Source organism: Mus musculus, chromosome 7, assembly GCF_000001635.26.
Source record: "Mus musculus strain C57BL/6J chromosome 7, GRCm38.p6 C57BL/6J".
NCBI classification, from domain to species: domain Eukaryota; kingdom Metazoa; phylum Chordata; class Mammalia; order Rodentia; family Muridae; genus Mus; species Mus musculus.
Window position 1 is genome coordinate 132,977,926 of NC_000073.6, and position 27,968 is coordinate 133,005,893.

The 27,968-nt window shown below is 45.8% G+C and overlaps 2 protein-coding genes and 1 long non-coding RNA gene across 25 annotated transcripts in view; 2 read left to right on the forward strand and 1 right to left on the reverse strand.

Annotated features, from left to right (window-relative positions):
• The window catches only part of Zranb1 (zinc finger, RAN-binding domain containing 1), a 55,223-nt gene extending 46,750 nt beyond the window's left edge, over positions 1–8,473 (forward strand). For 4 of the 7 annotated variants that reach the window (NR_163812.1, NM_001362198.2, NM_207302.3 and 1 more), the window contains 4 exons: positions 3,356–3,476; positions 4,446–4,575; positions 4,758–4,987; positions 5,808–8,466. Coding sequence is in view for 5 of the 7 variants with exons in the window: in NM_001362198.2 (NP_001349127.1) it covers positions 3,356–3,476; positions 4,446–4,575; positions 4,758–4,987; positions 5,808–6,026 (700 nt within the window). In the remaining 2 variants the exon portion in view is untranslated. Of the gene's footprint in view, positions 1–3,355; positions 3,477–4,445; positions 4,576–4,757; positions 4,988–5,807 lie in introns of all 7 variants that reach the window. The other 3 variants (XM_006507969.4, XM_011241837.3, NR_155454.1) reach the window with 2 other exon arrangements.
• Positions 8,474–9,072: 599 nt separating this feature from the next.
• Positions 9,073–27,968, reverse strand: part of Ctbp2 (C-terminal binding protein 2) — a 137,012-nt gene continuing 118,116 nt past the window's right edge. For 7 of the 15 annotated variants that reach the window (XM_006507308.4, XM_030242064.1, XM_030242065.1 and 4 more), the window contains 8 exons: positions 21,266–21,420; positions 20,882–21,026; positions 17,234–17,440; positions 13,637–13,851; positions 13,114–13,244; positions 12,506–12,633; positions 12,065–12,182; positions 9,073–10,426 (listed from right to left, as the gene is read on the reverse strand). In XM_006507308.4, the coding sequence (XP_006507371.1) occupies positions 10,246–10,426; positions 12,065–12,182; positions 12,506–12,633; positions 13,114–13,244; positions 13,637–13,851; positions 17,234–17,440; positions 20,882–21,026; positions 21,266–21,420 (1,280 nt within the window). In that variant the 3' untranslated portion in view covers positions 9,073–10,245. The remainder of the gene's footprint in view (positions 10,427–12,064; positions 12,183–12,505; positions 12,634–13,113; positions 13,245–13,636; positions 13,852–17,233; positions 17,441–20,881; positions 21,027–21,265; positions 21,421–27,968) is intronic. The other 8 variants (XM_030242066.1, XM_030242069.1, XM_030242067.1 and 5 more) reach the window with 2 other exon arrangements.
• On the forward strand, positions 23,463–27,636 carry 4932437C15Rik. 3 transcript variants are annotated; one of them, XR_003946682.1, is made up of 2 exons: positions 23,463–24,167; positions 26,973–27,636. It is a non-coding gene; the product is annotated as an RIKEN cDNA 4932437C15 gene (long non-coding RNA). The 3 variants fall into 3 exon arrangements; XR_001778300.2 differs by having other exon boundaries at positions 23,463–23,805; positions 26,480–27,636; XR_378552.2 differs by having other exon boundaries at positions 23,463–23,805.

Sequence of the window (27,968 nt, forward strand, 5' to 3'; positions counted from 1 at the left end):
ACTGAGCCCACTCCAGCTCTAAAGTCATGGTCATAATGACTGTCACTTGTCAGTATTTTTAAAATCAAACATGCTATTGTGTCATAGCTAACAACATCTTCTCTAGTTGAAGGCGTGTGCTGGCTAGTGTTTTGTCAACTTGATAAAAGTTGCCAAAGAATCATTTGGGAAGAAGGACTCTCAATTGAGAGAATGCCCCTACCAGATTGGCCTTTGGGCAAGCCTGTGGGAATTTTCATGTTTAATGATTGATGTGGGTGAGCCCAACTCACTGGAGGTGTTGCCACCCCTGGGCGTGGTGCTTAGATGATATAAGAAAGCAGGCTGCAAGCCAGTAGGCCTCAATTCTCCTTGGCCTTCTTTCTGCCTTGAGTTCCCATCTTGAATTCCCCTTAGTGATGAGGTGTGATTGAGAGTTAAAAGATGAAGTAGACCCTTTCCTTCCCAAGTTGCCTTTGGTTGTGGTGTTTTATCATAGCCATAGAAACCCAAAACCTGATCTAAGACAAGGCCATAAAGTCCTCTGTTTTTGTCTTTGGAGTTTTGTAATTTTAAATTTTGACATTAAGTATTTTATCCATTTATTATGAACTAACTTAATTCTGTAGAAATCTTAATTGTACAGTTTACTGAAAAGATTGTTCTCCATTCTGGGCAGTTTTGTTGAAAATTAACTGACTATAAGAGGTTTCTTAGCTGGGCAGTGGTGGCGCACGCCTTTAATCCCAGTACTTGGGAGGCAGAGGCAGGCGGATTTCTGAGTTCCAGCCTGGTCTACAGAGTGAGTTTCAGGACATCCAAGGCTATACAGAGAAACCCTGTCTAGAAAAAAAAAGAAAAAGAAAACAAAACAAAAAAGAAGTTTGTTTTCTGGAGTCTTATTTTTTTCCCATCAGAAGTGTAAATCCTTTGACTTAGTACTTCTGTTTGAAGAATTTTTATTCTGAGTCCTTTAGACTTTTTTTTTTTTTTTTTTGAATAAACTTTAGGATCCGCTTAACAATTTTTACAAAATGCTAGCTGGGATTTTGGTTGTATTCACAGAGAGAAGTTGTAGATTAATGGCAAGGATATTGTCAGATATGATAGTTTTGAGTCTTAGAATCCATGGGCAGGGACTTGATTTTTCAAAAATTAATCTAAACTTGCCTGTTACCACTTGGTTATACATTAGGTTTAGGTTGATTGTCTGTCTTTGTGTGCCCACTATCTGCAGGGGTTGAGAATTTGGTCTTAGTACCTGTGTATGATTATTTGAGCATGTGTGGTGTAGAGAACTCTTAGCTTCCTGGAGTTTTGATTGTAGTCACTGCTTAATTTCTGGCTAATTTAGAGCTGTCTCATTAATAAATAACTTTAAGTACAAGAAATTTCTGGACCAGTGAGATTGTTCCACAAGTAAAAGAACTTTTTACCAAGCCCAACAACCTGACTTTAATCTTCAGAACCCATGGTGGAAGGAGAGAACCTACCCCTCCAAGTTGTTCATACGCTCACACACATCAAATACAATACAACCACACACACAGAGAAATGTCTAACTATAAATCTTCAGTTTGAAAAAATGTTTGATATTTTTCTTAAGCTTTTTAAACTGTATATTTATTGCCCTTCAAATGTAGTGCTGTGACCACTAACCTATTGTGAAAAAGAAATGCTTTTTTTTTTCAAAAACATGTTATTATATTAGAAACCCTCTTGAATATTTTGAATGTAAAATACTTAAACTTGTTTTTAGATTTTTTTTTTTTTAATTTTTGGGGGCTGTCTTATAGTTTCAGAAGAGCATCATGGCTGAGAGTATGGCAGCATGCAGGGAGACTTGTTGCTGGAGGAGTTGAGAGTTCTTCATCTTGATCTACAGGTAGCAGAAGGAGACTCTGTGTCACACTGGGCATAGCTTGAGCATATGAGACCTCAGAGCCTGCCCACACTGTGATACCCTTCCTCTAGCCAGGCCACACCTCCTAATAATGCCAGTCTGTATGGGCCAAGCATTCACACACAGGAGTCAATGGGGCCACACCTTTGTAAACCACCACAAGTGTCATGGTTTAGAAACTCAGAACTTTATAAGCTTATTAATTTTTATAAATAAAAATATGTATAAGCTTAGTTTATAAGCTTTATTAAATTACTTTAAGATAACTTTTTTCTGCCATAGCTTTCTTGTCTTTTATTTCTTGTCCCTGGATTTAAATGATTAGGAAGATGTGGTCTTTCAAATTTAAACAACTGTCCTTACTTCACACAGCTTTGCTGGTTTTTGTTCTGTTGTTTTTGTTTGGTTTTGTTGTTGTTGTAGAAGACTGCATGACAGTTTTGGCAAAATTCTGGTCTTAAACTTTTAAAAATGTTAAGATTTGTTTCTGGACCTTGAGATTTATGTGTCAGTCACTGTATCAATACCAGATTAGCTTTGCTATTTGCATTTTTAGGTTCAGTTCCATGAGATCATTCATTCACTCACGGATGAGTCTAATACTATCACATTGGTAATTCCTTCAAGTGATCCTCCTAGTCCATGACATTCTAGTTAGAATTGCAGCTGGTCACCTTGGCTGGTATGGAACTTGGAGGTCTCCTGTCTCAGCCCCCATAGACTAGGATCACAGGTGTACACTGCCATACCCAGTCTTTGTTTCTAATTGTATACCTAATATAAACTTATTTTGAGTTGTTTGCCTAAATTATGTGAAGACATCTTACAGGTTATTAAATATAAAGAAGGAATTGATTTTCTAGTTAAAGTAACTTTTATTTTAGATTATCATATAATCATGAGATCTTATTGACATAAAGAACTCTCAGGGGGTGATACTTGCTTTGGCCTTTTGATGTGAGGGAGGCCTTAAATAGCCGAAACCAGCCTAGACCTTTCTACATTCTTGATTCTTCTAATGTCTACCTCCCAAATGTTGGTTGGGATTACAAGCATGTCTAGGACCCATGTGATCTTGATATTCTTAAGAATATGATGGGATGTTTCAGAGGCATTGTCTTTACACAGTGATACATCATTGAAGAAATATGGCATCTTTGTGTCTTACACCTCAAATGACATTTTGACCATCTTCTTTGTTTTTGCATCATAGTCTCACTGAATAGCCTAGGCTGACTGTAAATTCTGTAGTGCTAAGATTATAGGTGTGGGCTACCATGGTTGGCTCTTTAGTGGTTTGAGTTTATTAAGTTAATATAGATACTATTAAATAACAATAAAACTGTTTTCTTCACTCTTTTAGAGTTAATTAGTTAGGTAGTGAATTTTGTTAACAGAATGTAGGCATTAATTTCCTGAGAGAAATTGCCAAAATTCTACTTATCGTGATTTTGTTTGCCTTTTGCTTGCCAGGTTTTACACACGCTGGAAAGACTGGGAATCGTGGTATTCCCAGAGCTTTGGTTTACATTTTTCACTGAGGGAAGAACAATGGCAAGAAGACTGGGCATTCATACTCTCTCTAGCTAGTCAGGTAAGACGGTATCAAGCTTTTTCGGTTTTGTCTTTGTTTGAAAGAGAAGAGGGGTAATCCACACACTCTTGAGTTCTTCAGGCTGATCAGACCATGCTTAAAGCTGGCAGTCAACTTAGCTTTTAACAAACAGTAGTCAATGTTATCATTCTATCAGTGTAGAACTCTGCTGCATAAATAATTGAGGCTAACAGCCATCAAAAACTAGTTCTCATTCTTTTTAATATCAGACAGTGACATTATGCCATCTTACCTCCACTAGCTTCAGCTGTTGAGTTCAAGCTCACACTGTAGGGAATTAAAGGATGGAACTGAACTGTCAGTCTTGGTGTTAGAAATTGACATTCTTTAGATTGTTCCTTCATGACTGCATTCATGTGTTAAGAGGAAAAAAAGCAAGCATAGTCTAGCTTACTTTGAACAGATGACCATTTGTCTAAACAGGTTCTTTGAACCCTGACACAGGAAGTTCCTTTTGTTTGGACAATTTGTGGTGAAACTGTGAAACAGTGTCCCCTGTGGCCATGTGATTAGAGTAGCTGTGGTTGGAGGGTGAACTCGAACTGGTTAATGTTGCCTTTTAACTTTGTACACAGTAAAGCTGTCTTCAGAACTTGTTAGTAAAATGTCACTTTATAAAGTGTTTCTTGCTATCTCAACCTGTTTCCTGAGATTGGAGAGTAAATGCTAAGATTGGATAGCAAGGAATACCTCAAAATCATTGTCTCTATCTGTTCTGTTCATGAGTTTGGATATGAACAGAGTACTTAGACAGAGACTTAGATTTCTATTATAATTCCATTGGACTTTGCTATTTGTCGAGTTAATTTCTTTAATTAGACAAGACTTTCTTCTTGTAAGTGGATTGAAAGAGTACACTGAAGATACTAATTTTTACACAGCAGTTACTGAGATTGATAATAAATGCTTTTAAGAAAAATTGTCTTTTCTTTTTGTATGTGTGTACAGCCTGGAGCAAGTTTGGAACAGACACACATTTTTGTACTTGCACATATTCTTAGACGACCAATTATAGTTTATGGAGTAAAATATTATAAGAGTTTCCGGGGAGAAACTTTAGGATATACTCGGTTTCAAGGTAAGCCATTATCAAGAACAGCCTAGTTGTCTTGTTTACTATGATTATATAGCTGTGGCCTCAAAGGAAAAAAATATGGGAGAAGGGTCAGAGCAGCTCCTGCACTTCAGGAGGTGGAAACAGTGGGTGCGGGGTGGGTGGGTGGCCAGGCACTTGCTCCTTGTGCTCTTTCTTTTTTCCAGGAGTTTATCTGCCTTTGTTGTGGGAACAGAGTTTTTGTTGGAAAAGTCCAATCGCACTGGGCTATACAAGGGGCCACTTCTCTGCTTTGGTTGCCATGGAGAACGATGGCTATGGCAACCGAGGTGCTGGTGCTAATCTGAACACTGATGATGATGTCACCATCACATTTTTGCCTCTGGTTGACAGTGAAAGGAAGCTCCTCCATGTGCACTTCCTGTCTGCTCAGGAGGTAAGTAGCTTGCTGTCCTGTTAGTGAGGCAGTGGCCTTCTATCAGGAGCCATCCTCATGTGCCTCCCAGAAGTGATGGCACCTGTAGTGCACTTCTATACTTGGGAATGATAGTAAGCACTAGAGAATTTGACTTGTGGCTTAAATATAGAGGTGTTAGTCTTGACAGATTTCTAAGATTTTTTTTTTTTAATTTGAGTTTTTTTATTCCTTGCTGTGTAGAGGATGGCCTTGAATTTCAGCCCCTCTATCTGGGGTTAAAGGCCTGCCTGTGTTACCACTCCAGGGTAGAGTGAGTTGAGAGGGCGTGGGGCAAGGAGCTGAGGGTACATATAAGGCAGTGACAGCAGTGTAGACCAGCCAGAGAGGTAGTGAGGATGTATAAAAGATACCCAGGAAGCCCATGTTCTAGAAAATGATTGGCTATTTATTATGTATTCTAGTAATTCCCAAACACGAGCACAGTGTCAAGGAAGAGTAGCCCATGACGTGTACAATTCAGCCCAGATGTAGTTTACCCAGCGGACTTACCTTGTCACGTCTGAAGCTGAGACCTTTCTCTTGGTATTTTTCTGAAGGGCATGTCAAATAATTTAACCTTCTAGGGTGTTTTCTTAGACCCTTTTGTGAAGAAGGCTGTTTCATTTAATCTCAATGCAAAAACCTTCTGGGTTTTGATGATAAAACTGAGAAAAGGTTGAAATTGGGGTAGAAACAGTTGTTTGCTTTTGCTTTTTCATTATCACAGGAGCTGCCAGTTATTCCTACCAAGTGCCTGACATACTGTGTGACTTGCCTTTTCCTTGTGTTCCTTTAAAAGCTAGGTAATGAGGAGCAGCAAGAGAAACTGCTCAGAGAGTGGCTGGACTGCTGTGTGACTGAAGGGGGAGTTCTAGTGGCCATGCAGAAAAGCTCTCGGCGGAGAAACCACCCCTTGGTCACACAAATGGTAGAAAAATGGCTTGACCGCTACAGACAGATCCGGCCTTGTACATCCCTGTCTGATGGAGAGGAAGATGAGGATGATGAGGATGAATGACAACAAACCTAAGGAAAGAAAAAGACCAAGGCATCAGGTCTGAGGTGGCCTCAAAGTTAGTGTGGTATCCTAAACAGAATATGCAGCATGGAGCGAGCCATACCCTGCCGGATCTGCTCCCAAGTTATCTTTCTGTTCCACACTCACAGGAGAGAATTGACTGCATCTGCATGAGGAGATGGAGAACTTTGGTTGAACTACAGTTTGTAAAAAAGAAAAAAAAAAAAAAAAAAGAAAAGAAAAAAAAAGAAAAAAGAAAAAAAATAACCTAATTTTATTGACAGAACTTTTTTTTCCTTTCAAATTGTAAATCTGTCTATGAATGTAACGCATGTGGTTGTTTGAGAAGTTGTGTACTAGGAAAAGTGCACCAGCATCTTCATGTTACTGAGACCATTTTCCCAGCATGGGCACTCATAAACAGCACATAGCAGACAGACCAGTGAGATGCTCTCTCTCTCATTAGCACCTGACATCCTGCTCCCACCACACCAGACCCATTTCCCATTGTTTTAGAGATTTGGAAACTTTGTACAAATTATCCACGGCAAGATAAAAATAAACAAGCCTTTATTTTATTAATAATTTAGTTCCTGTTGTGCCCAATAAAAGTAAAAAAAAAAAAAAAAAAAAAAAATCAAACCCTTAGGAACAAACTACAAGAAAAACTAGCAAGTTTTTGGAGTGAACTTAACATAAACATTGTCTCTTGTTTTTTGAAGAGGGTTTTAGTTTCTGTTGTTTTCAATTTTTCCGATTTGCCCCTTTCATTATTTAGGTATTTGTTTGGAAGAGTGCCCTGTAAAGGGGGTTCTTACTCGACTCTGGGCGGTGCATTTGTGCACTTCTACCCTGGATGGATGGATGGATGGAAAGGGAGCAGGCTCACTCATCCCTGGGTGGGTTATGTGACAGTTACTTGGACTCAACCTGTTCTGTTCCCAGGCGGCCATGCAGACAGTCTTCAGCTACTTCCTGTCTTTGTCACCTCTGCTCTAAGCAGACCCTGTATTAGGGGCAGGCCTTTGGTTAGGCTGATTGGGAATACAGTTCAGTACAGAATAAAGATTTTTAAAATGCAGTAAGGTGGTCAATGCATTGTATGATCAGTTTCTGTGTAGTCTGAGAATTTTTGCATGTTGGTTAGTTGTAGCATTATTTAAAGTTAAAACCATACTTTTTAGAAAAAAAATTTATGGAGAGTGTTAATTGACCACTTCAGGTATATGTTAGTACTGGGTAAACATTTCTGACCTCCTCAGGCACACAACATGTAGTGTCCTGATAAGCACTTAGACTGATGTGGCAAGCAGTTGCAAAGTAGCAAATACACACATTTCCTCTTCTCCTCCCCTTTAATGAAAAGGCTGTGAAACCTTTAAATCTTGTTTTTCTGATGAGATGGTATTGAAGTGTATACAACTTTTAAGTTTGCTGGAATACTAAAAAGAAAAAACTTATGAGCTGTTATGTCTTTAGTTCTCTCTCTTGTGAACACTTAATAAAAAGGTGTTCTCAGGATGAAAGATCATTTATGCTGCATGCTAAAACCAGAAAGTAATTTTCACAGTAGGTGACTCCATATAAATGAATTGTGGTAACAATACTGGTAAATGTTACTGTTCCAGTAGTTAGTGTTTTTCTACAAATTGACTATTTCGTTTTCATTTTGATCAGTGAATGATAACCAAGTCAATAGAAGGCTGTCATTCTAAGTACTTAGCATCCATAGCATCTAGAATAGCTGATCTCCATGTGTAGAGTTGATTTTTCAGGAGGCAGAGATCCAGTTAAGCAAAACCTTCCTCCCAAATAAGCCACAGAGAGCTGAGAGGGTAACACTGGTCTCTAGGTGCATCTGTGTTGTACCCAAACCTTGTGGTACAGAGTCAGGCTCAGGATTGAGCCTTGTTCTGCATATTGTCAATTCTTGAGTGTCCTTTCCTGAGTTCCCTCTGTATTTATATTATTTATTTATTTATTTATGACCAGTGACCCTGACCACACATAATTTGATAGGTACCCATTCTTCCCTGTGGGAAAGAATTAAAGAAGGCTCCATTTCTTGGACTCTTAAGATAGGAATGGGGCTTTCATTAGTTTCTCTAGCAGACTGCTGGCTGTGAAATGGCCAACCCCTTTGGGAAATCAGCGCTATGTTAAGCTCTTGAACTAAACCAACAGCCATAATTATTGTCCCAAGAAAGTGTAATGCCGTCCTTTGTAAAAGATGATACATGGCTGGGTGGCAGGTATAGGGATTTTCAGATGGACTGGACAGTAATACTTTTATAACTACGTGGACTTTATGGTTCTTTTTCTAGGGTGAAACCAGTACTTTGTTTTTATCCTGATGTTGTCGTTCTTTGGAGTCAGTTTATAATCATTTCTAAAGGACTGTTTGAGCAACCACAATCTAATTAAACAAAACCTAGGCACACCATGGATTCAGATCTGACTTTCTGTTTCTCACTGTTAGGTTTACTACACTAGCCATAACAAATGTTAAGTACTGCTGTGTAGATGGTTGGGGCCTCTTTTTCCACAGTCACTGACAAGATCTGTAATACGGAAGGTACTCCACGTGAGCTCATTTTATAGCGCAGTTAAGGTAGAGCACCCTCCTAAAAAGAAGGCAGCCAGACAGGCTTACATTGTAAGACACTTCATTCTCTCAGGAACAGGAACCTTGGAATTGTGAGCATTGAGTGCTACTTCAGAAGGTAAGTACAAGTGGAAGTTTTCAGTCACTTTATAAATATTAGGTTACCCTCCCTCCCCCAAACAAAGAGTTCACATCTACATTTGGGCATATTAAAATCAAAACTCTAAAAATTAACCAGTTTTGTTTCTGGAATTGACTTCACTCCAAAGCACTGCCTCATCTTTAGGATAGCCTACCTAATTTGGACTTCTGTGAGATAAGACACTGTCACCACAAGAGTTCGAAACTGACTGACAGTGTCAAGGGCTAGCTTTTACATAGGCGAGATGTAAATGTACATCTCAAGGGCTAGCTTTTACAGAGGTGAGATGTACTTAAATGTCAGGACTTAAAAGAAATTTTAATTACTTTATTGAAAACTGCACTGAATGCTAAAATGTCCACCTTTACAATAAACAAATACAGTAACGATAACTCACACTAAAACAAAACATTTCTGATAGCCATTATTTTTCTGTTTGGGACAGTTTAAAGTTTTTTTTTTCTTTTGTGTCACAAAAACAGGAATGTACCTATACAAAGGCTCAAAATAGGCCATCTTTAAAAACAAAAAGGCAATGATTCACAAAAGACTATGAATAGAACATGTAACTAGCTGATACAAATCTAATAGGATTTGTTAAAATCAGTCACATCTAATAGCACATCTGAAGTGTTCTTGTATAAAATATCACGTGAAGAAAAGAATTTATCAATGTCTAAAAAAGTGGGTTTGTTCATAGACAATCTGACAAGTTACCATAAAAAGTGTTTCCTGAGACATAAGGAAATGCAACATTATTCTTCTTGAACCCTTCTCGTCCAAGACTTTCCACTCAATAAAATAGCTGAGGATCTGAAACTGAGAAAATAGATTTGAGTACAAACAGCTTGTGAAACTTAATACTTTTTTCTTTTGTTCTTTTCCTTTTTTTTTTTTGTTTTTTTGTTTTTTTTTTTTTTTTGTATCAGAGGGTTTTACTGAACCGACTCTGCTGCTCAGATGTGAAACCTTCTGTATAGGAGCTTTTACTTCTTCAATCCTGTGCGTGGAGATGTCTACACAGGCAAACAATGTCCTCCCCATCTTGGCTTAATTTTAATCTTCCTATCAGCAGAGGCACCAGCCCCTGGAGACCAAAGGGACTAGTCTTGATGGGGATTTCCTCTCAACTTTTTATTGATATTCGGAGCTCTTGATGCAACATTCTAGAGCAAGCTCTGCAGGACCTGCTGTGCCCAGGGGATTGATAAAGGAAAAGCTCTATTTATTCTTTGTGATTTGATGCACAGATGAAAAACTTAACACACAATAACAGAAGTTGGTCGTTAATAATCACGTCCTAGTCTTCCCACACCTCTGGAAGCAGATACCATCTTCAGTTTTCTAGCTTTTGTAGCTTTAACACTGCAGTATCAGTGATGTCCAGGATCAGTTTAAAAGACCATCAAATTCATCCGTTTTCTACTGTCTCTTGGTCCCAAGTTTATCGGATTAGCTTCAGGCATTCTCTGCTATTGCTCGTTGGGGTGCTCTCGATTGTCCCCGTGTTTTGTGGGCTGGTTGGGGGAAGGAGCTTGGGAGGGGTGTGCCACTGTGGGGAGGTTGTGAGTCACGGGGATGCCCCCAGGGATGATCCCTTCCATCGCTGGAGGAAGCCCTCCTGGAGCCACACCTACAATGCCGGGTGGATACCTAAGGAACACAGAAAAAAGGTCTTAAGTTCAGGCCAGTACACAAAGGTTTGTTATCCTTAACCCAAAGTACCAGTTAAGATCAAGGTTTCCTTTGGAAAATAGCCAGTCAGGTAAAGTGACTTTGTGATGACCCTGTTTATTTCACAAAGTACTTAAAGTGGCTACTAAGCTCGTTTCCTTCCTAAATTTTCATGTTCAAATCTTAATCTCTAATATACTGAGAAGATGGAAGTTTGGGGTAAATGGGGACAGTGGGGCATATTTATGTCTTGGCCTGAATTTTCCCTTCCAGAAATGAGGAATGGCCTCGTAAGTCACTCCTGAGATGGCTGAAACCTCTAGGATAGCTAGTTAGTCCTATGTTCCCAGGAGAGGATGGCTGTGCCTTTCTCTGTATGTGGAGACATTCATTAGGCACTATGCATGAGCTGCCTACAGAGCATATGGTTCTTACAATGTGAGTCAACGTATTTAGTTACCAAACCCTTTGTAACTGAGGGTTATATCTCACTGTGGAAGCCAGGACCTCTCAGCACCATTCATTTTAAGAGTCTCCTGCCAGGCGGTGGTGGCTCATGACTTTAATCCCAGCACTTGGGTGGCAGAGGAAGTCTTATAAGCCCTGGCACCTTGAAGCCCTATGAATTGTTCTAGAGGGCCAAAGAGATTTCTGAGTTGAAGGAAGAGAGGGGCTTTTAGGGTGGGCACTAACATGAATGAACAAGATTATAATGTGCACAATTATGCCTGAGGGCAGGAGATAAGATTGGCTGGCCTGGTGGCTCACCAGAACTCAAGGTCATGAAGGTTTCCATGAGTTTGAGGCTAACTTGGACTAGAGTAGGACTATGACATGAAAGAAAGAAAGAATGTCAACAAAAATGGAGCCTGGGTAGAATAAAAGGGCCATGTGATCCAGAAGCGTCAGAGCCTTCACAGAGTAAACCCAGTCTCATCGTTCTAACTTGTTCAAGCACCAGAACTTGAACAGTCGTCATGGCAGCATTAAAGTACATCAGTAAAACATGGTTTGGTCCACGTGGTGCTGAGTATTCAGAGAGCCAAAGGATACCTTTAAAAAAGGCAGCTTCTCGTTTCCCTAGAAGCCAGCAATGATGGAGAAGTCGATCATGATGACCCCCACAAGTGACACTACTGCTTCCTAGACAGAAGAGTCAAACCAGAAAATGCTGATCTGATTTAAGAGGTTGCAGAGTCTGCAGTGGCCTCCCATGAAGGTGGTTCTACCTGGGATTATTACCTTAAACTCAAGAGGACTACAATGGAGCCCTTCTTGTCTGCATCTCCTATTCATTCTGCATGGAATTTGCTGGGCTGATCATACACATATAAACGACATGCAAGGTTTGAAGCCAGTTTGAGCATATACTGTCTCAACCAAAAAAAAAAAAAAAAAAAAAAAATCAGACCAACCTGAACAGCTCCTCACCCTAACACCTTGGAAAAAGTGATTTACCTTGGGGATTTTAGGCATTGAAAATAGAATACAGAAGACGTTAAAATGGCTGATTTTCTTTTAAGGGCCAAGGTTATATCAACTACCTAGGTCTGGGCTTTTATTGCCTCCTTGCCTGACATGATGTTGTCAGGCCCAGATAACTTCAGTTCTTCTCACCTGTATGTGGCACCATTGAGCTCGGGGTGAATTGCTTGCTGGTCAATGACTGACCAAGGAGCTGAAGTCACGAAGAATTCTTTGTTGACACAGTTTCGTAAGCTTTCTGGGATGCGACCTAGAATAAGAGGGTTATACAGTCATACTCATTTTTTGAAGCATGTGCACACCATGACACATGCCTGGTAGTCAGAGGACACCTCCTCTATGTGGGATCTTGTGATTGAACTTAGGGTGGAAAGCAGGTTCCATTAGCAGCTTGAGGCGAATGTTTATTTTTAAGGTTACAGAACTTTTCTATTATACAGTGGCTTCAGCTTATGCTTGTCTTCAGCTACCCTCTCTCTGTAATTCAAATATAGGATTCCTCAAAATCTAGTTCAGAGTTCAAATAAAACCACCCAAATACAAAAAGCCACATGTTGGGTGTTGGGGACTCACCTGTGATTGCTCGGCGGATCTCAGTGGCTGCTGCTTCCCTCATCTCTAGTGATGCTTGTTCACTGTACCAGGCTGTGTGTGGTGTGCAGATGAGATTTGGAGCATCCTTCAATGGGCCCTGGGCGAAGCTGGGTGAATGGAAAGTATTCAGTAAAAAAATGGGTTAAGTTTAATACAATTACTACCGATAAGGGAGGCCTTGAGGCCATGTGAGACAGTAGCTGTGTGTGTTAACAGAGAGCAGGGAAGCCCTGTGTCAGATTTCACTAGTGTTGGGTACTATGACCACAACTACAGAAACAGGTGTGCCAGAGAGGAAAAAAAGCCAGTCAAGAGATCCCTTCCAGCCAGAAGGAATACTCCAGGATCTACAGACCAAAAAGATACCACTTTTTTGCCTTTGCCCTCTCTAATGTCCTTTGGGGATCTTTTCACTGTACTGCAGAGTCCTTAGGAAAAAAAAAAAACAGTGGCTCTACTAAGCATCATTTGCAGAGTTTCCTGCCCAGGAACTGGTGTTAGAAAGTTCTTCAAATTCCAAGTGACAGATCAGATGTGGAATCAGTGCCCCACCCCTGTACCCAGTAGGAAGCTAGAAGCACACATACCTGAAGGGCTCAGACTCGTGCACATCCAGGGCAGCTCCTCGTATCCTGCCCTCCTTGAGGGCCTGAGCTAAGGCTTTCTCATCCACCAGGCCACCTCGGGCTGCATTCACAAGGAATGCACCTTGCCTCATCTGCAGAAGGAAAGAGAAGCTGGCTATATCTTTATCTCATTAGAGTAGCAGGGAGAATCTCTGGAACAGAAGCTTCCGAGACAAAGCTGGGCAAGCTTGGAGCTCTGCGGCTCTGCTGTTTCCCCACCATAGGCAGCAGCAGTTCAGGGGAAGAGGTTGGAAGTCTTGACCGTAAAAGTAGGCCAGAAGTATTCTCTTTCTTGACAGGGCCATAAGGTACAAAATGTTGGAGCTGTGCTTGTCTGCCCGAAGGGGTGAATGGAAGCCAGCTGGGTCCTAAGCTCTATTACTGATTTGTCCCAGGGACACTTCCCTGTAGTCTGCTGTGCCCGTGGCAGGTGCTATTTGACTCTGCAGTGAAGCTAAGAAGAGCTCATTTGCCTTCACATTACCTGCTTGATAGTGAAGTCATTGATGAGGTGATGGTTGTGCTCGTTCAGGTTGCAGTGCAAGGAGACGCAGTCGCTCTGATATAGCAAGTCCTGCAGGGTGTAGACCCTTTGCACGCCCAGAGATCGTTCTATCCCATCCTGTAAGTAGGGGTCATAAAATATGACGCTGAATCCAAAGGCCTTGGCTCGAACAGCAACTGCCTGCCCTGTGCGACCTGTGCAGAGATAGAATGTCCAAGTGAGAAAGAAAGGCCTGCAGATCTTGTATGCTGTCCCCTTTATCCCATGACTGGCCAGAGATTATCATCTTTGCTGGCAAGTGCTACCGAGTTACCATACCAAAGCAGAATGTGTCTCCTCAGACTGTCAAGACGCCACAGGCTTTTTAAAAAAAAGACTTTAAATTATGCTTTATATTTGTACGTGTAAGTGCAGGTACCCAGAGGCCGGGAGGGCATCTGTGCTGGCTAGTCTTATACCAACTTGACATAAGCTAGAGTTATCTGAAGGGAGGAAATCTCAATTGAGAAACTGCCTCCCCAGAGCTAGCATTACAGAGAGATGTAAAGTGCCCAGTATGGATGCTGGGAACAGCACATACCTTAGTTGACTAGCCAACTCCAGCCCCAGAGGATTCTTTTAAATTATTATTTATCATGGGCACTTTCAAACCAATACCCATTTAGAATGTAATGAATGTCACATGTCCTTTCCTCAGGTCCAGACATCACCAATATGTTTCCCTGTCTTGTTCTTTCATTTTTGTTTATATGGCAGCTTTAAGTGGCACTGTCCTTCCTTCTTGTTCTCAGTATGTGAACATCAATGTTTCTGCCCTAAGCTCTGTTGGATTTGTTTCTCTCAGAGAGGTATGAGGGTCAAAGCACCATTGGCCCTAAAGCTTAATAGATTCTGATGTGCAGTTCTAACCTGTAGTCTAGGATACTCCAAATCATAATGGATGTCACATAGTGGGCCACAAAAACCCTCTGAACTCCACAGGGGCCATTCTAGGCTCAAATCCACAGTTGCTCCTTGACAGCACTACCAGTTTTTTGGGTTGAAAATGATGGTTTGACTGGATTTCAACTAGGCAGACTCTAAGGTACATCTTATCTAAAACCCTATTCAACAGAGGCATAGTACTGCATGCCTTTAACTCTAGCGCTCCGGAAGCAGAGGCAGGTAAATCTCTGTGAGTTCGAGGCCAGCCTGGTCTACAGAGTGAGTTTCAAGACGGTCAGAGCTAGCTACACAGTGAGAGACCCTATCTCAAAAGTCAACAAAAACAAACAAACGCCCCCCCCCCACAACAGTAACAACAAAACTACCCAACAACAAGCCCCACCCTCAAACAACAACAAGACTATTCAAAGACGTGAGCAGGGCAGTGTTGATGGTTTAGTGGGTAAAGTCCCGGCTGCCAGGTCTGACAACCCACACTGCAGAAGGGGAACCAACTCTGCTTGTTCTCTGACCCCCGAGCAAACCCTGGCAGGTGTACACCCACATATACTGGCTTTGAAAATGATAGGAAGATGCGTATTTCCCAACAGCCAGCAGCTGACAGTTAATCTGGTTGGTAGTCCCGCCCGCCCCCCAACAAAGGACTAATAAGGTCACTCTGACAGAGAGGGACAGCTGCAGTGACAACGTCATCTCTCTTGGAAGACACAGCTGACCAGGAGCTGGACTAGCCACACTGCAGTGTGTGGCAATGGAGCAAGCAGGATTGGACAGTGGAAGGTGGCAGAAGTGTGGCAGAGTCAGGGACTCAGTGATATCCCTGAAACATGGGATTGAGGACCCCACCATGTGGTCCATGCCCAAGAGGATAACGATTCCTTCTTGTAACTGTGTGCTACACGGTGGCCTGAGGCCTTTGTAGGTCCAGTACCTCAGGAGGTGGCAGGAGCCCAGATCACCAAGACAGATCTAAACACCCTGTATTGACAGTGCCATTCTCAGTGGAGATGTCTCATCGCCTCCCACACAGGTTTTCACTGCCCTCTAAGCTGACCCAGAGAGCTTCTGTCTAAAGCACTGTCAAAAATCACAGACCCTGTAGATGAAAACCTAAGGGCACAGGCCATATTAAGACAGAACCCTTTTATTTGGCAGTACATAAATAGTTAAATGTGGGCCCTGGATAAAGGTGGCATGATGAGAAGTATTCTAGTTTTTAATAAAGCACATTTTTAAAAAAATGCCATAATGGTACCTAAAGCCCTGTGTGCCAAATTAAAAACAAAATCAAATCCGGATAGGCAAATACCTAGACAATTTTTATAAATATGGTACGAAGCCTGAGAGACCTCTGCTCAGGTCTGTTGCAGGTTCACTTGAGGCTCTCCTGTTGTTATCAGCAGAGCTAAGAGGATGCTCTTGGTCCACACCAGGGGCTCTAATGAGGAGCCAGCTAATAGCCTTCTTCCTATCTGTCCTCTACAGCTCAGGGGGTCAGATCTGTGCAGAGAGCCAGGGAGACTGCAGCAGCCATGAGTGTAGAGGAGCTAAGCAAGGGAGCTTAGGAAAAGCTGAAAGACCCCACCCACCTGAAGGCTCTAGAATACGGAGAGCTTCCCACCAGTTGGCTGGCTGCTCAGAGCTGCCCACAGGTTCTACAGCCTCACCAGAGACCATACATCCCAAGCCACAAGAAGGGCTTCCAAAACTTGATGAGCACTTTAGAGTCACAGGAAGCACACTAGGATACCAGCAGAGGGTGCTGCGGTGTTCACCCATGGTACCTGCATTTCTGAAGGCGTGTGAAACCTCACAGAACCTTACTCAGCACCTGATCACTTGAACTCGGACCCCGACTGCTCCAGAGGCCAGGGAGTCATGCGCTGGAGAAAGATGAGTAGCCCTGCAGCCAACTGTCCCTCTTTTCACGCTGCCTCTCAGAAGCCGAGACCCTCACCTGGCTCTGAGCTAAATAAAGGTGATGCAAACTGGAAATGTTTTCTGAAAGCCAGAATTGAACTATCCCATGTTACACTTGGGTCTCAAAAGAGGTAGCAACCATATATCCCCTGCTGCCACCTCTAGTTACAGAGCCAGAAATGGAGGCAGTGAAGCCAAATAATTCCCTGCTTGTTACACAGTAGGTGAGTGGCAGCAGCCAGCTAGGGGACCTATTTCAGCCCACACTTGCCTGCTTCCCTGGTCCCCCCTACTGCACTTGCTGATATTGCCAGGGCCTCTGCTCAACTATCTCCATGGCAACAACCAGGTCCAGAAAGACCATGCCTTGTCCCATCCTCACAAGAGATTTCCAAGACCGTGGCCTGGCATTACCCTCAGGCTTGAATCTTTAAGTGGCTTCATGTTACTGCTGCAGGGTGCCATCTGCATTCAGTAGCCTTCAGGACCCATGGGCCCAGGTTGCTATACAAACACACAGCTAACCCATTATCCTCTGCCCCAGGGAGGTTTACCAAGCACGCCCCTTTTCCAGTGACAGCAGAGGGTACACTCGTGCTGCATCCCTGATCGGCCACATAGAAACATTCTTGTAGAACAGGCTCGGATCATATCTCTGAGCAAGTTGACCCTTTACCTCCCCACACAGTAGACCTCTCAAGGGGCACATACCAAAGCCAATGAGGCCCAGTGTTTCCCCTCGGATCCGAGCAGCTCCTGAGGCGACCTCACGGATCTGTTCCACACTCTGTACTCGAGTGCCTTCTCGGAGGGCCTGGTAGAGCCATGTGTTCCGCCGATACAGATTGAGAATGTGGCAGACTGTCGAATCTGCTGTCTCCTCCACTGCAGCAGATGGGATGTTGCACACAGCGATCCCTGAAAGGGCAATGGCCAGGCACAGAGGTGAGCGACGACCCTGGATCCCTAAGCACCCTACTTAGAAATGGAGGACCACTCCAGTGTATTCAGCAGACTTGTTTCTGAAGCTCAGCAGATCTCGACACTCCACCCAAAGGTTCTTCAGCCTCAGCTTTACCTGGGCAGGATTCAGAGTGGAGGGCCAGAAGCCCAGACCTTTTCCAGAGCTATATTGGTCAAGGAGACAGTTTGAACCTTATGCACTCTTAATGAAAAGACCACACCACCACTCACTAATCACTGTTTGCAAACATAGCTCAGGCCAAGCATGGCAATACACCAACTCTGAAGGCCAGAGGCAGGAGGATCTTGATTTTAAAGCTATCCACATTCCTAAAGCTTGTGGCTGATAGAAGACAGGAGGCCACTGGGGGAACTAACTGCCTAATGGGCCTGAGGACACCTGAGGTGGATTGCTCATTCCTCAGAAGTAACCCAAGTCCCCAGGAGATGTCTGGACACTCCCTTCTTGGGCAGAGGGCATTTTGAGGAAATGGGTAGCTCTCCTGGCCACTCTTTAGGGCAAGGTCTAGATGTCCTGTGGACAGCCTAGTAAACAGAAGAAAGCAGAGGCCCTGACTGCTCACACGTAACCTTTCTAAGCAGTGGCACAGGCAACGTGGCTATCCTGTTGCTCAGGACAAATGGCTTCCTCTTGACCTACAGATGGTATCTGGGCACCTACTTTCAGGGTGGCCTTGGGTTCTGATAGTGTTAAGACTGAGGGCTAGAACTGAAATCATAAGACAGGAAAGCGATGAACAGTTCCCTAACGCTCTTTAGCAGCAGTGGCATGTCTCATCCTGTTACCATGGCTGCCCTGGCTCCAGGGCTCGATGAGTGACTCCCTCAGAAGAACAGACAGCTCAGAGTGAGGCAAGGCACCCTGAGCAGGTCACCCTGGCTGCCTGGCTGCAGAGGACATCTCTGGACCACAGGCATTTGCTAAGGGACCTTGATAATGGGTACTATTGCTCTTATGAGGTGAGGGGCGGTAAACCTGCGTTAGCAGAGGGGTCTCATGCATGAGCACAGACCTCAGGCATTGTGAGGCAGTGCTGTTAGACTGGAAGGGCAGAAGCACACCCAAAAAACCTTGGGCACTAACGCCAATCTTCAGTCCTCTAAGGAAAAGCCCAGTGGAAGGTAAGTCAGACTGTGCTGTGTTGTCCAGCTGTGGCTCAGTGCTGCCCTCAGCTGACTAATGACAACCAGTGCTGCAGGTGCCCATGTGATAAAGGCAATGGTTGAGAGTGGAACACACAGAAGGAGAGCAAGGAAGGATGTCTGCTCAACCCAACCCACAAGGCGCTCAATGTAGCTTCTTGACTCCAGTCCCCATGTGGAAAGGTGGGGCCTACGCCTAGAAGCAAATGTAGTTATAAACGGGCATTAATAACTGAACAAGAAGAATCATCTTGACAGAAATTGTTAGTTCATCCTTGAGGTGGGTCTTCTGTAAGCACGGCAACGAGTTCCGTGGACCTGTTCCCCCCTCAGGGTTATCTTCAAGGACCTATTCCTAATGTCCACAGAGAAAAGCCATGGTTACATGAGGTTACGTAGGACCCACCATTAAATGGCTCCAAATAGCTAGACAGCTTTTTGAGAACTGACCAAGGGTGTTCCTCTGTGTTATGCAGGCTCTCTGCAGTGCTAGGGTCAGGTGTGAATTTCTGAGCCTGTCTTGCCCTTAAGTGCTGCCGCTGGGTGCACAGATGATGGGCCGCAGGTACAATGACAGAAGGCTCCACACAGGAGCTGGCGAGCTCCTTGCTAGGTCCACTGCAGAATGCACTGCTTCTGGAACCCCTTTCAGAAACTGGGTATCCCTGCCATTCCTTGCCTTATGACTGCAAAGGCTCTGCTGGCTCAGAGATAAAGACACTCTCATTAGAGGGGAGTTCACTTGGCTTCTCTAGCTACCCTCCCAAGTAGATGTCTTCTGGGCAGTTCCTCCTGCCACAGTGGACCAGCCCAGAGATGGCACTAACATTCACATTCCCTGCCTATCTGTAACTGGACTCTTTCCAACTGGAGAAGAAAAGAGAAGCTGATCACGGGCAGGACCTACCCGTGTGAGAAGAGGGGTGATGGGCTAGAGAGCCCTGTCTCCCACCACTGTTCCAACTCAGCTCCCTTCCTGACAAGACACCTGTTTTTAAACACAAGCATACTTGCTTGTGCCACAGAAATGACACCTTCTTTTTCTATTTTGGGAGTCAGGGTCTCACTACATAGTTAAGGCTAGCTTTGAACTTGCTACGCAGACCAGGCTGGCCTTAAACTCAGATCCGCCTGCCTCTGCCTCCCCCACGCTGGGATTAAAGGTGTGCGCCACCACATGGGGAGCTGTTGTGGCCTCACATCACACCAAAGGGGAACTCGGAGAAGATATAACTGGAAATGAACGTAGGTGGTTGGGCTGATGAGAGAAGACACCATTCCCTGGGACTTGGGTAGAAAGCCTGGGACCGAGTATGACCGCTCCTCCTTTCCCTGAGATGTCTCGCATCGTCCCCTGTGAGGCTGTCCCAAGAATGTACTGTGGGCACAGGCTGGTGCCACCCAGGCAGGTACAGTTTTCTTTGCCCTGATCTTAACCTTACGGTTCAGGTACATAAAATGGCTCCCCTAAGTGCAAAGAGACTGAAAACCAAAACAAGGGGCCCCCTCTCTCAAAGCTGTGGGCTCAGACTGTGAGCCACCAGTATGGCAGGCATGTCCCTGTGACAGAACGGTCAGGTCTAGCTTCAGGCCTGGTGGAGAGAGGACTGTGTGAGGCATTACAGACACCTGGCTTTCCTGTGCTAGGAGACAGGAGCCCTTGGGGGTGAGGCAGGAGCAGGTGGCAGGCCTAGGCGTGTGCTAGGGACGGCCAGGCTGCTGTCCTTCAAGGCTTGGGTTTCCAGCGATTCTGAGGCATCTCTTACGAAGCCTCATGAATGGGGGGTGGCACACTTCAGGCACAGACCAAATGCTGGGACTCTGAGACCACTCCAAATGTGTCCCTAAGCCCAGGCTCAGTGTCTTGAGAGTCTGCTGACAGTTAGACCAAGCCTCATGGAGTCCCCAGTGCCTTCCTGTTTGGCTTTCTGCCTGTCATTTTGTCTCTGGGAAGCACTCTGGACATGGGTGCTTGTTGTGGTGTGTTGACTGGGCCTCTTGGGGAGGACACCTCACGAGTCTACAGCTTATCTCGTCAAGACCTTCCAGTCCCTAGGCCTTCTGGGAGCGCTAAGGCAAGGAGGCGAAGCCACAGTTGCATGGGGATGGGGGAATAAATAAGACTCCTTTAGGAATCAGCCTCCAGGACAACAGCCCTGACTCCTGCCTTCTACTCATTCTCCTGTTCACTGAGCATGGCTCCCGGGCATCTGGCCTAACTCCCTGACTCACCGAGCTCGCCAGCAGCCTTGATGTCCACGTTGTCGTAGCCACTACCGATTCGCACGATCACTCTCAGGGCCTTGAACTTCTCCAGGTCTTCCCTGGTGAGGGTGATGGTGTGGTACATCATGGCACCCACAGCCTCATTCAACACCTGTCAGGGACACGAGTCACAGGTCAGAGCCCCCGGGGTACCATGGAGATTTTGTTGGCAGAATTAATTATAGGATGGAGCCATGGCTGGATGGTGTCCTGATGAGCAAGTGCCTAAGGTGGCAGAATGGGCTAAGGAGATCAGGAATGCTGTCACACACATGCGCTCTTGTGGATGACTGTTGTTTACTGACATCCGCTGGCCCGGAGGGACCCAGGTAAAGGTGAGGTGCAACCCACCTTCTCATGGATTTCCTGAGTGGACTGTGCATCACAGAAGGCCACAGTGGCCAGGTCCTTCAGGATGGGCATCTCCACAGTGCAGTCTCTGCCATCCAGCAGTGCCACCAGGGGGCGGGGGTGCAGGGGGCCGTTCATGATCTGGGGGCGGATACCTGTGAGGAGAGAGGAAAAGTGGGGTGAGAACATCGCGCGAAGGGGCTCGAGGGGACACCCTGAACATCTTAGTGGCCAATGCCAAGGTAAGCAGAGCACACCCGCCTGCTGGAGCCAGCTGTGACGTCCGAGGCAGGACGGGACACAGCCTTACCAGCTAACAAGGGCAGTGCTCATAGATCACAGGTTTAATGACTGTGGGTTAAGTGCAGGGCTCTGGCATGAAGTCACGTCTAAGACTAGGGACACACACACACACACACACACACACACACACACACAAATGATAGATAGGAGGACATTTGTGTAGCTCACCTGAATTGTCCCATAACGTAATACTCTGGGCTGGGGTGATGGCTCAGCAGGCAAAGGCACTTGCCACCAAGCCTGATGACCGCAGTTTGACCTCCACAGTGTACAAGGGAAACTGACTTTCTAAGTTATCTTATGATTTTCATGTGTGAATGAACACACACACATAAATATAACCCAGGTCCCATTTAAAAAAAAAAAGAGGCAACATGGAGCTGAGTGTAGTCTTGATACTTCCAAGTCAAACCCAAGGCCTCCAAGACGGAGGCCACACAACAGGGTCATTCACCCTCATAGGGCACAGGCCTGCTGTCATGCCTCCTCACGTGACCTGGGTCTTCAAATAAACTAACAAACAAAAAACAGGCCAGCATAAAGTCAAATGGAGGAAGCTTGCAGGTGTCTTTGTTCTGAAAGAACTTTCCAGAGAACTCCTAGGGCCAGCAGGCAGCCCAAGCCTATCAATCACCCTGTGAAGTGAGATAGCCAGGGCCATTCTGGAAATGGGACAGGGGTGGCCCTCGTTAGTACGCCCTATGATACTCAAGTGCATATTCTCTGGTCCTCTAGGACGCAGCTCGGCCCAGGCCCCTTCCCCTTCAATTGTCTAGACAGCAGACTGGGGACACCCACAGCACAGCACCTGATCGACATGACATCACTGTACCTTTGGGGTCACCTGCCTGTGGGGGAGGGGGTGGGGGAGGGAGGGTTTCCTGACTGTTGTACTTCCCAGCCTCTCCTTGCCTGGAGTCCTCACAGCCTCCTGCTTTGGACCCAGATTTGGGGACACTTCCCTAGGCCAGCTGTTTCCTTGTCAAGGAAGGAGATAAGTATGATGGACTAAACAGGACAGCCTTCAGTTATCCAGATAAAGTCTCATAGCAGCCTAACAGCCACACCATGTACAGGGAGATCTGTGGCCAGGGCTGTTGCCTCTCCCCTTTTGCAGAGGCTCCAAGTTGGGCTGTCTCCTTCCTCCAAGTCTGTTTATCCTCTCAGAGGCTGCCCAACATATGGAAGAACGTGGCTGTCCCTAGGTGAAGTGTCCCCTCAGATCCTATATGGAGCACAGGTTGTTCTAGGAGCCATGTGGCCTTTATGTGACCATTGAGACACTCAAAGCAGGAGCCTTTTGCAAAAGCAAACTCACCTTCAGGCCTCCGCCTCTTTGCTAAGGGGCATTGTCTTGACTAATGATTGATGTGGGGGACCCAGCTCACTGTGGGCAGTATCACCACTTGGACTGGTAGTCCTGGATGAAGGCTTAACCGACCATGGGAGCAAGCCTGTAAGCAGCGCTCTTCTGCTTCAGTTCCTGCCCTGCTTTCGTTCAGCAATGGATTGTGACCTGGCAGTCACAAGCTGGAATAAACCCTCTCCTCCACAAGTGGTGTTTGGTCCACAGCAATAGAAACACGAAGACGACCCTCCTAACTGGACATGCATGGATCCTCTTGTACCTCACAGGCTAGCCACACACTCCTCTGGTACTCTTACCACCAACCACATCATCCCTGTACCATCTCAGGACAGACTAGGGGCCTAGAGCAGAGAGAATGTTTAGAACAAGCTGGGGTTGGAAGGGAATCATGAACCATCACTGACTGAACGGCAGTCAGGTCCTGATGTTGAGGCATTCCTTCTATGCACCCGCCACCTACCTGAGAATCTCTGACCCATAAGTACAGTAAGGTGCCCAAGTGGTCTCAAGTGCTAACATCCTTTTACCCTATATGCCCTCACTGGTCCATGGTTCTTATAACGGACAGCTTAGCCCTATGAAAAAACAAAAGCCCTAAAATGCCCCACCTATCCTTAGTAGGTCAAGGTGAGGTGCTGGAGATGGCTACTGTGCCCAGGTCACAGAGGGGCAAGTGAGGTGGCAGTGATCTCACACAGCTCTACCTGGATTCATCCTGGAGTCAATCAGCCATGGAGCACCATCCGCTCAGCAGATGAGCACTCAGGCTGTGGCACATGAGCCTGAGTGACATCAGCCCTGCCTGCTCTCTACTGAGGGCCAAACTCCAAGACGTGGGTAGAGGGGCTGGCAGCACCAGGACACACAAGTAAGAACCCCCTACACTCACAGTCTGTAAAAAGCTTGGCTTTAAAGGGGCTAACAGGTTGGTTCATTGCACAAAGTCAGAAGTTTAGGCATAGATTTAGGTGTAATTTACCCCACCTCGCCAAGGGGGACAGCACCGGGGACAAGAGCCATCATCCAGTGCATCTGGAGTGGCTGAGAGCCACCAACTAAGATGTCCATCTGCAATATCAGAGCATGTATCTGTTACCCGGGTAACAGACTCCAGGTTGCCTAGTGATCGTTTCCCTTCCTGACTTGGTCTCCTTTTTCTTTGGTGAATCCCATTCTTTGTTCTTTCCCTAGGCTGAGGTGGGTCCGTGGTACATCTTGTTAAGGCTAGAGGTATGAATCCCAGCGGCCAATCTGCTAATAGCAGGGCAAACTAAAGGGGGTGGGGTGGGGTGTGTGTGTGTAGAGACCTATCGGCTGGGAAAGGGTGCTAAACAGGGGTGGCAGGGTAGGTGACAGGAGCCACCTGGCACCAGGTGTGAGGAGAACTGGGAACACGTCATCTGCATATCAGGGAACACAAAATCAAAGGCAGAGGCCCAAACACAGACAGCTACCAGCAGATTTCCCATCTCTTTCAACAATTCTGACAAACTGAACCATTTTTAATATATTAGGTACATCCCACTGTAAACTACATTAGCATGATACGCACGTGGCCCTCAGAGGTGGGGATTAGGTTGACCACTGGCTTGGAGCCATGGCTCATTTCTTCAATACCTAGGGGAATTTGGGGGAAGGAAGCCAAAGGCACGGTGCTTAATGAGGATTCCTTCCAAAATGGAGTTTAGGCTCCCAGGTACAAGACACTGCTCAAGGCCGTCCCACATGTCTAAATTCTAAGACTGGCAAAGACCCGGCAATGCTGCCGCCCTTCTGCCCTTCTCAGCCTTCCCCACTGGGGAGACACCTGACCAGACAAGGTGTTCAATGACTATCCAAAATGGTAATGTGTCCCTCTACATTCCCCAAAGACTTGCTCTGTCCAGCAACAATTAGGCTTGTTACAGGAACTTGGTCAGTGCCCTGCTGCCAACGGCCTACCCAGCATTATATGTGAGGCAGAGAGCTCAGCTAGTCCCCCTGGTGTCAATTACTAGCTGGCTCCAGGATTGCCTCTATACAATACGGGGGCCTTGTTCATCTGCATGGTACCATGGTGCTGCAGTTTGCAGCCAGGCTGCTGCCGGTCCCTGGGTGCTCAGAGTTGAAGCTATCTCAGTAATGTTAACTCAGAGAAAACCAAAGCCAACACTAAGCCAAGATGTTCACATTTGTGCTGGCCACCTCAGTGAAGCCAGGTTCAAGGTTCCAAGGCCTTGTAGATCCCAAGTGACTTCCGGAGAGATGCTGGCTGCTTTCTGGCTACCTAGTCTCCCTGTCATATAGACAGGAGGGAAAAAAAAAAAGGCACTGTACTCCTGTATGACGCTGCATATCCAGAAACACATGCTCTCACCCAACACACAGACAGAGCTACAAGCAGATGTGCCATCAACTCCTTTAAACTAATGGGATATTATGGCTAACCTGCAGTTACAGTAACACAACACACAGACGACCCTTGGTGCTTAAGGAAGGCCATTTCCTGGCTTGGGATCCCATGGCTGTCATGCTTCCGGAAGTATTAGCAGGAAGGGAATGTGGTGATCCTGGCCCACAAGCCTGCCCTGTATTCTGAGGAGCACTTACCATTTTCTTGAATAATACATGTGTAAAGTTGAAGAAGGAAAAGGACCCATGTCTAAAATGTGGTCTGAATCAGTTTCTGTTGCTTGCAGATTAAGAACCTAATGTCCGGGGATGGAGGGGTGGGGCTCAGCAGCTAAGAGCACATGTTCTGGCTTCCTTCCCTGCCCCCACAGATGGTGGTTGACAACCATCTGGAACTTCGGTTCTAGGAGCTGTGGCATCCTCTTGTGGCCTCCACTGGTACTGCCTGCACCTACCCACATGCAGGCAAAAACACCCAGACATAGAAAAGAAATAAGAACCTAGCTGCCTTTGCAAGTCAAGAACTGGAATGCTTTCCTCCCGTTTGGCATAGTCCTTGTGAAGTTGGCCATATCGAGACTTTGGTTCTTGGTCCTTAGTATAGCCGGGAGGTGTTCTTGGAGGGAGTAAGAATTTCTGAGTTATCTCCAGTGGCTGTTATAAAATGTGAGCCTGTGCACCCTGCTTCCCATTCATTACAGCTGCTGTCACCCTCCCCTCCCTCCCCCTCTCTCTCCCTCCTCCCCCCTTTCTCATATATATATATATGGTATTATTTCACAATACAGACCCAACATTGGGACTCAGGTCAGGTCAGGGGCTAGGTACTGACATGTAGCTCAACCTTAAAGCACCCAACACATGACTATGTTGTTGTGCCAACACATTCAAGCATATTGTAGAACGGCTTCCATCCTGCCTATACACAACAGCAAAAGTGTTCTGGGAGCAGTAAAAACAACTGTGGCATTTGCAGGAGGCAGGGACAGACAGGATGTCTTGCTAAGAGTCACCACTTTATGTCACACCATTTCAAAGATTAGAAAACACCACTGTCATCAGAAGCCCCAGCATCCCATAAGAGGGACAGCCACAAGAATGCCCTATGCAAGTTACTTTGCCTAACGCACCTTGTATTTTGATGGTTGAAGGCCTGCTGAAATCTCCCTGCTGAATGCTAGTGACCTTGACCTCTCTTGTAATGAGGAAAGGAGCCTGAAGTTCAATGTTTATCGACCACAGAAACAAAATGAGGCTGGAATGAAGCGGGGGCCACCTGGGGATACCCCAGGAGAAGGAAGCAATGACCACCAGCCCAAGCATAAGCTACCAAATAGGTGCACAGCAGGGCAGTGTGGCCCACTTAGGAGTCCATAATCCCCTCAAACCTGAGGGCTAAGCTGTGACAGATTCTGAGTGTACTATAAAATGCCTACCATGAAGAACCACTGGCTGAGAGGTCACCATTATTTCTAGAATGGCCTACTAGGAAGCAAAATCTAACAAGTAGACCCAGGAAGGGCACGGGCAAGGTGGTCTGGTCTATGGTGGGCCGCAGGAACAGGCAAAGATGGTGCGACTAGCTTACAGCTACTGCAAAAACCCTGAGGAACTTGTAACCAGGCCTTTCCGATCACCCACCAGGTGCCCAGCCGCCTGCAGCTCCAAATACCTGAGCCATGGTCGTGGGCCCTGCAGGCTTCCTGTGCGACTGCCACGAATCCAGCCTGCATGTTTGGGGATGATGCCTTCCAGAGCGAAAGTAGAGTCTTACAATGGTGGGAAACACTGTGTTTCAGTTCAGTAACACGAAACGGAACTTAGACTACCCTGTCGCCCCAGAAAGACCAGCATCTGTTTACTTAACTCACACACAGAACTTGCCACGCACAGAACTCGAGTCAGATATCTCTGCAGCTTGTCCGGGATGCTCACCCAGAGGAAAATGACAGATACTTTCCCTTTCCATGACTGCCTTGTCTAGGTGATTCTGATACTGAGGTTCTATCACCTGCCACTCGCCAGAATCTAATGGGTGCTCCGGAATGAAATGTCTCCTAGTGAGTTCCTTGTCACAAGAAGCCAGTCAGCACGCACCTGCAATGGTCCCCAAGGAACAGTACCAGAAACTGACCACAAATGGCATGTCCAAGTGCCGAGCCAAGGGCGCAAGCTCAGCTGCTGCTTTTGTTAAGATGGGTTGCATGTCCTATTTACCTGGTGGCCTGCCTCACCTGGGTGGTCCTTGGGCATTGGGCTTGTGGGTCCAGTGATCTCTAGGCGTGAGAATATATTAGTTCCTCTATGAGTGAGGCCCCGAGAGATAAATTTCCACTTCCCAGAGTAGCACCCAGGTCCCTGGAGACCCCTCATCTGCCTTTTGGAAGAAACATGAGCCTACTTCACAATCAGCAGACATCTCCAGGGGAGGAACACCCATCTCCTCCTGCAGCCTTGCTCAGAGATCCCATTACAGGCCCTCACATATGAACCTGTGTTGCCTTAGCCTCTTCCACATGCGGCCAGGACACCCTGGCTCAGCTGCAGATGAAATCTCAGGAGACTTGGCCAGAGAGGAATCTTAAGGGAGCTAGGGTTGGGGGTGGGGAGGTGGGGGATGGGGTTGCTGGTAACAAGCTG